Source organism: Arabidopsis lyrata (assembly GCF_000004255.2).
Source record: "Arabidopsis lyrata subsp. lyrata unplaced genomic scaffold ARALYscaffold_3, whole genome shotgun sequence".
Classification (NCBI taxonomy): Eukaryota; Viridiplantae; Streptophyta; class Magnoliopsida; order Brassicales; family Brassicaceae; genus Arabidopsis; species Arabidopsis lyrata.
This window is the reverse complement of record NW_003302553.1, coordinates 14208215-14215507: the sequence shown is the minus strand read 5'-3', so window position 1 is coordinate 14215507 and position 7293 is coordinate 14208215. Positions and strand designations below refer to the sequence as shown.

The following is a 7293-nucleotide window of genomic DNA, read 5'->3' as shown; positions in this document are numbered from 1 at the left end:
CAAGATTTGTAAGTCTTCCTATTCACAATAGGCAAAGAAGAAGCTTGGTTCTAGTATAAATAAGAGCCTTGTGAAGAACAAGAGGAGTAGCTCAGCAGGGGAGCTCGTGCAGCTCAAGCGGAGGAGCTCGAATAGCTCGGAGGAGCTTAAGGAGCTCGAGTAGCTCGTATAGCCGAAGTAGCTCAGAGGGTAGCTCAGAGGTAGCTCAGAGGAGAGCTCGTGAGAGCAGCTCAGAGGGAGCTCGTGAAGGCAGCTCAAGAGGAGAGCTCATGAAGAAGAAGAGAGAGAGCTTGAGAGAAAGCTCAAAGAGCTTAGTGTAGCTCGGGGAGCTCGAATAGCCCAGGGGAGCTCGAATAGCTCGGGGTGAGCTCAGAACAGCTCGGGGGGGAGTTCTGCTACCAGAGGAGCTCCAGCATCCGAAGATGAGAGTTGAGACACGTGGAGGTGTTGAGACAGATCTCATGAGAGTCTAGAGAAAGAGACTCATATAGACTTAGGGGTAGATAAGTTCTATATAAGAGAGGCTATGGAGAGTTGTTCCATAAGACCTCAGAGAGGACATAAGAGAGAGATTTAGTTTTATGAAGTTTCTAAATCAATAAAGAAAGGTTGTTCTTTAAACTCTTGTTCTCGTGTTGCTGAATCACTTTCTGAATCATTCAGTGACTAAGTCAGGATAAGGTGATCCTGATTTGAATTGGCCATCAGAGAAGTCAAGATAAGAAGATCTTGATTTGAATTGGTATCAGAGCAAGTCGGCTCTGAACTTTAAAGTCACCCATAAAATATATTAGAGATTTCAAAAGGCTGGACTTAAATGGCCCGAGAGTGTGATTATGGTGTAGTAGGACGAAGAGGAGAATAAAAGGTAACAATCATTTTTTTAGATTTTCATCTTCTTTTTCGGTTTCGGATCAACCAATTTTTTTCTTGTGTGTGTTTGTGAAACAACCAGACCCGTTTTTTTTTTTAAATTATATAACTAATATTCCCATAAATATTAATTATTTATCCACATCCACATTTAATTCAACAACTCACAAAAATCACTAAATCGATCAAATTATTCCGGTTATCCTAATAACCCACCAAATTCCAAAGTATTTCAAATAAACTTTAACAGATTCCAAACTAAAATTAAATTCAAAATTATTCAAAATAAAACTAGCAAAATACCAATAACAATGCAACCATCAATTCCACATTTAATCAAAAATAAACCGTGAAAGTCAACTAATAATGATCACAAAAATCAAGTCTTAGATCATCCTCCTCTCCTCGCCATGATTCCACGATCACACTTTATCTTTACCTGCACCAAGAAAAAAGATGCATAAGTATTTCAATAAATACTTAGTGAGGCGATCCTCACATCTACGAGCTGTACACACAAGCAACTGAGATCAAAAATCAACACATAATTCACAAAAACAAACCAAACCAATGACAATCATCCAATAACACAACCATCTCATAGATTTTAATTCTGGACCCATCAAGAATCCAATCTACACATCACAACAAGCAATCACATAATCCCAATCGCTTAGATAAGCTCATGGTCACGCACTCACCTCAGCTTAGGGATGATTTTTGAACAATAACAACACCACACAACCACAGTTGAATTCTTCCTCACGTCAACTGTATCTCAAATCACGCTAGTAGCCAACCACAACAATCAAAACATCAATTAAACCTAACCGTAAAATTCTACGAAAATCACAGAATTGTCAGCCTAAAACATTGGATTACGAAACAAGTTCTTACCGTTCAATTTCCAATCCCACCGTTGAAAAGCTTCTCCTAGGTGTCCTAAACCTACCCACTAAACTTTGTGGCGATCAGAAAAAGGATTCGTTCGCAATCTCACTTTGAACACGAACTGGTCCAAAACGCGACTGAAACAGAAGAGCTCACGAAAACATGGATAACTCTTAGAATATTGATTCGAATCAATATCCGTAAACGGCTATAACTAGATATAACGAATCAATATCCGTAAACGGCTACAATTCCTGAAAATTTCGTCACCTTTGGAAACGAATTGATATGACGAAACTCTGTTTTACCAAAACGTGTCCTGTCTGCCTCTCTTCTCCTTTCACCAAACTTCAACCTCTCCCTCTTTCTCACACTAACAAGCTCTCTTTCTCTCTTTTTCTTTGCAGGTCACGACACAGGAGAAGAGGAGGCTTGTGTGGTGATATAGAGAAAAATAAGGTTCCCTGGTTTAATTTGATCAAACCAAGATTTTACTAAACCGAGAATTAATTAAACCACCTCTTTTGTTTAATTAATAAATCGACCCTTTCAGTAAACCAGTTGAATTGAACCGACTCTACTTCAATTCCCGACATAAACATCCATCTATACTAGTATTTTTGCAATACTTTGGTGACGAGTGGATAAAAATGCTTCCGGGTATATCAGATATCCGACCCGTTTTTAAAATTCCTTCACAAAAAAATTATTAGATCGGGTTATATTTAACCCAACTCATACACCGGATATTCCATATTTAATAATTTAGATATTTAGAAGATTTGATTAAGATTTAGAATTATGATTCTCCTATCATATTTGTTTGATTTGTTTTTAACTGTTTTGAATCATCATATAATCCATAAAGTAAAAAAAAAAATCAACTTTTTTCTGCATATACTGTGATTCGAAATTTTAAAAACGGACATATATTATCCAATTGAGGAAAATGTGTGTTCAACGTTCTACATCGATTAAAATATTTAGACAATAATTCAAAATCATATCATAAATAAGATCAACATTAGTAAATAAATGAGTTTTTTGGCGGGACGGGTTTGGCGGGATGGACTTTTGAATCAACAATAATAAAAAGATTAAAATATCATTAATCCGCCGCTTCAATACGGATTAAATCCTTATTTTTTTAATATCACCAATATTAAACATATTAAATCAGTCTCATTTAGAAAAGATTGTATAAAACCAAAAATTGTCCCGTGGTATAATGTTACTTAATAACAATATTTATAAAATTTTAAAATATCATTAACATGCCGCTTTAATATATATTAAATCTTCAGTTTATTAAAATATAAATGTTTTAGAGAATGATATGATTTGTAAACTTTTATATAATAAATAATCATTAAATTTTAAAATAAAAACAAATCACGGGACGGGTTAAAAAATTACGGAATGGGTTATATTTCGTAACGGGTTTATATGGCGGACGAATTTGAATCAATATTTATATACCGCTTTAATACGGGTTAAATCCTCAGTTTATTAATAATTGTCTCGTGGACTAGTGGTATACCGTTACTTAGTAACAATTGTAAACTATAATATAAATAAATATTTTCGAAGGAGATACAATTTACAAAATATTTTTACACTAACTTTAAAAATAAATCATCTCGCGGTGTAGCGCGGGTTAAAATCTAATTTTTCTATTATTTTTCAGAACACGGGCGTTACAGTTTGGACACGTGGAAGGAAGCTAAGGAGAACATTTTTTTTTTCTTCATATTTTTAACTGTACAAACTAATTGTTTACAAGCTATAGAAAATAGTTGCAATGACCATGAAAAAATAAAATACTATATGGATGAAATTAGTGTAATAAAATAAACAACTAGTAAAATCATTAAACACTTATAATATGACAAAATATATTTTTATTGTTTATTAAACTATATTGCATTTATAAAATAAAATAATAAGAAATAAAAAGCAAGAGATATAATGTTTGACGGAAATTTTTTTGTCGCAAAACTTTTTTGCGGGAAAAAATCACTTTTTCATTTTGTTGACTTAAATATTTTTTACATAGAGGTAAAATGGTCAATAAAAATTAAAAGGGCACAAAAAGATATCTAAAAAAATGCATTTCTTAAAAAGAGGTCGATGAGTAAAGAATGCATTTCTTAAAAAGATATCTAAAAGAATGCATTTCTAACAATTCTTCAAGTAAATTTGAAATTACTATGTAATCTCTTACAATTTTGCGCAAAAAAAAAAAAAAAAAAAAAAAAAAAAAAAAATTGACGAACATACAAATTAATTTAAAATTAAAAAAAAAAAAAAAATTAACTATAAAAGCTTATGAGTTGGTTTTTTTTTTTTTTTTTTGAAGAACATACAAATTAATTTAAAATTGACATAAGTTCCCACCAATGAAGCCGGAGAATCGAAGATTAAATCTTTTTGTATTAAATCTTTCAGAAAGACATCAAATATATGTAATTTTGGTTTAGTCTTCATAACAAATGTCTCTTAGCTAATTTCTTTTCCCAATTTTACTTCTGCGCCAGTTCACTCTTTATTTTAAAACATATTTTGGACCAATTTTCTGATTCTAGCATCTAGACTTTGATACGTAACATGCCCTTTTATCATGAAAAATTTGTTTTCGTATACATAGCCAGCAACATTCATGACTCCAATTCCTCATAATTTTTTCATGTATCACAGCAAACACACACCTCCTAATCTTCAATACCAACACTACATCCATCCAAATAACCTAGAAAGGGACTATTTATGCAATCCATTTTAGATGCTTTGTTTTGTAAAACATAAATTGTGATTACCTCATAACACGCACGAGCTTCCTCAAGTTTTCGCTGCACAAGATAGAGTTGTCCAAGGTTGTGTAAAGTAGCACCAACACTGCATTGTAAAGCAGAACTAGCGATGCGGGATGAATCGGAAGCCGGGTTACGGTGCCCAACTGCGCTAACCTAGAACCCACAAAGGGTGTTGGTTGATTAAGACAACAGGACGGTGGTCATGGAAGTCGAAATCCGCTAAGGAGTGTGTAACAACTCACCTGCTGAATCAACTAGCCCCGAAAATGGATGGCGCTGAAGCGCGTGACCTATACCCGGCAGTCGGGGCAAGAGCCAGGCCTCGATGAGTAGGAGGGCACGGCAGTCGCTGCAAAACTAGGGCGGGAGCCCGGGCGGAGCTGCCGTTGGTGCATATCTTGGTGGTAGTAGCAAATATTCAAATGAGAACTTTGAAGGTTCCATGTGAACGGCACTTGCACATGGGTTAGTCGATCCAAACTAGCTCCCGTAGATGAGACGGTTTTATGAGCAGCGGACCGCATGATACAATCAAAATGAGGCCGTTATCGCTTCACTCGATAGCGGAATCTACGAACTTGATATAGACGATATACTCTTGAGACTTACTTTGAGAAGAAAGAGAGAGAGGGAGAGAGTTGTGTGGTTGTGTTTTTTGCGAATAGCAAGTGAAGAAAATGAGAGAGTGAGGTGTTCCTTTTATAGGCGAGAGGAGAAGCAGCTTGGTCCGTAAGTCGCGCGAATGTTAGCGGAGATCGTGGAGAATCGGAGTGATGCGCAAGACTTAACCGAGTCGAGATCGTGGGCGAGATTTTAGGAAGCGTTATCACTTCTGTTTCTCGATTTCGAATTCGGAAAAGGAATATTCGGATATGCTTTTAATATTCGAATATGCCTTTAATTATGCAAAGGTTTCGATTTCGTTATTGGGCTTTCGAATTTCGTTAATGGGCCAAGTCTTATGTAACAAAAGCCTCATAAGTATTTTCCCCAAAAAGAATATTCTTTTGTTGGCCAAAGGCCCACATTCCCCAAGAGCCCAAGCCCAAGCCCAAGCCCAAGCCCGGCACAGCGACGCGCACGCGCGTGTGGGTCGTGTTGCATAATGTGCATGCATCTCCTTCACCATAGTCTCCCTTTCCCAATAGCTAGTGAACCATGTCACATGTGTATCACTATATATACTAGAGGGAAAGTTTCCAAACTTCCAATATGGGACAAAATTACATTTGTGATTTATAAGCTTCCAAGCTCCCCACTTTGGACCTCAATTACTCATTCAATATAACTTCAATTTTTACAAATAGATACACTATCTTATAGTGCCCATTACAAGGAATCCAAAGGTTCCATTATCCGGTCATTCCGATGACGGACGTCACCAGAAAAGTTGCCGGAAAGTTGGCCGGAGCCACTTGTGTAAAAAATGAGTTCCAACAGTTATACCCATATTTTCTTCTGTTTCTTTGAAGATGAAGTTATCCCAACGTAATCTCTAGGCTCTTCATTTTTCTCAGAGCTGGACTTGGTTGTAGTAGAAACAGTATTTAGTTTACACAAAATCTCACTATTCAAATCAGTCACTAACTTGCCAAAATTCTTGAACTGTGCATCGTAATCCTTCTCTTCTCTAGACTCATCAGTATAATTCCCAACTCTGTAATAAGAAAATAAACAAGAAAGTTTCAGTACCTTGAGATTCAAGCAAAAGTAAAGAGATAAAGAGAAACAATGACATACTGTATTTGGAGATGACCAAATTCTTTTCCATCCTCAGCTATTGCATCAACAAGAAGTTTATCATTCATCACCAAGCACTTAACCAGAAATTTCTTCACTGTATTCTTCTTCGATCCCTTCACCGGACTTTTATAAACAAACGCATACTCCTCATCGAATTCGTTCCACCCGGCAATCCTAACCAAACCTAAAAATCGAAAATCGAACAAATCAGAATCCTAAACCCTAGGAAAAAATAGTATTAAAAAAAAAAAAAAACCTAACACACTAACTCTCAGTGGTCGATGACGACAGAGCGTCAAAGGCAAAGGCAGGACGCCCAGTTGCAGTGAGGATGAAACCGGAAACGACGAAAGAAGCGTGAACTACGAAAGCGACTTTGTCGTTGTTATTGCGAAAAGCAGGCATAATTGACCTGATCACACCCATCACTGCATGAGTAGTCGCCATTGATTCTGTTTGAAGAGTTCTCGTCAAGTTCAAATGTTTTCCTTGCTTTCCAAGTAAAGAGTAATATCAAAGTTGTATTGTATTCCTCTGACCATAAAGGTCGGGATATTGTTATGTACACAAAAACGAATTGTATACACGAAAAGAAATAAAATCATTGGCATAATTATCACCATAACACGAAAATAATCTTCCTCATTATTTTATTTTGCTATTTTTTCGGATTAGTAACAATATAATCTCCCTATTAAAGCCTTGAGGCAATCCATCGTTATCAATATCATAGTCCTATTCAAAACCTAAATTAAAAAGTGAGACCTATCTTCTTATTATATAAAGTATGATTTTGAAAGTTAATAATTCATAGGATCGTGTCACGTGTCAAATTTATTGATCTCAGATTTTGACATGTGTTAAATTAAAATTTATTTTTATTTATTTTAAAAATATATATTAGGAAGCTATGCGCACATGTCAAATTTATCAACGTGTAAAACCAAAAAAAATATTTGTTTTGAAAAACATT

General features: G+C 35.4%; 1 protein-coding gene and 1 long non-coding RNA gene across 2 annotated transcripts; both read right to left on the bottom strand.

Annotated features, from left to right (window-relative positions):
* Window positions 1-1037: 1037 nt before the first annotated feature.
* On the bottom strand, window positions 1038-4835 carry LOC110230370. Its single transcript, XR_002333470.1, has 5 exons — window positions 4820-4835; window positions 4581-4730; window positions 1771-1901; window positions 1575-1661; window positions 1038-1312 (listed from the first exon to the last, which is right to left on the bottom strand). It is a non-coding gene; the product is annotated as an uncharacterized LOC110230370 (long non-coding RNA).
* A 977-nt stretch (window positions 4836-5812) lies between these two features.
* Window positions 5813-7238, bottom strand: LOC110230278 (probable proteasome inhibitor). Its single transcript, XM_021032722.1, has 3 exons — window positions 6590-7238; window positions 6318-6504; window positions 5813-6234 (listed from the first exon to the last, which is right to left on the bottom strand). Exons 1-3 carry the CDS (start codon window positions 6765-6767, stop codon window positions 6018-6020), a joined length of 582 nt encoding a protein of 193 aa, XP_020888381.1. The 5' UTR covers window positions 6768-7238; the 3' UTR covers window positions 5813-6017.
* Between the last annotated feature and the right edge of the window lie 55 nt (window positions 7239-7293).

Bases quoted from the DNA above. Each gene is read 5' to 3' on its own strand.
- LOC110230278 (XM_021032722.1), bottom strand. From the start codon at position 6,767: ATGGCGACTACTCATGCAGTGATGGGTGTGATCAGGTCAATTATGCCT. The intron at 6,505-6,589 runs GTTAGTGTGTTA...TTCGATTTTTAG, and splicing joins GTCGTCATCGACCACTGAGA to GTTTGGTTAGGATTGCCGGG. The intron at 6,235-6,317 runs GTATGTCATTGT...TTCTTATTACAG, and splicing joins TTTGGTCATCTCCAAATACA to AGTTGGGAATTATACTGATG.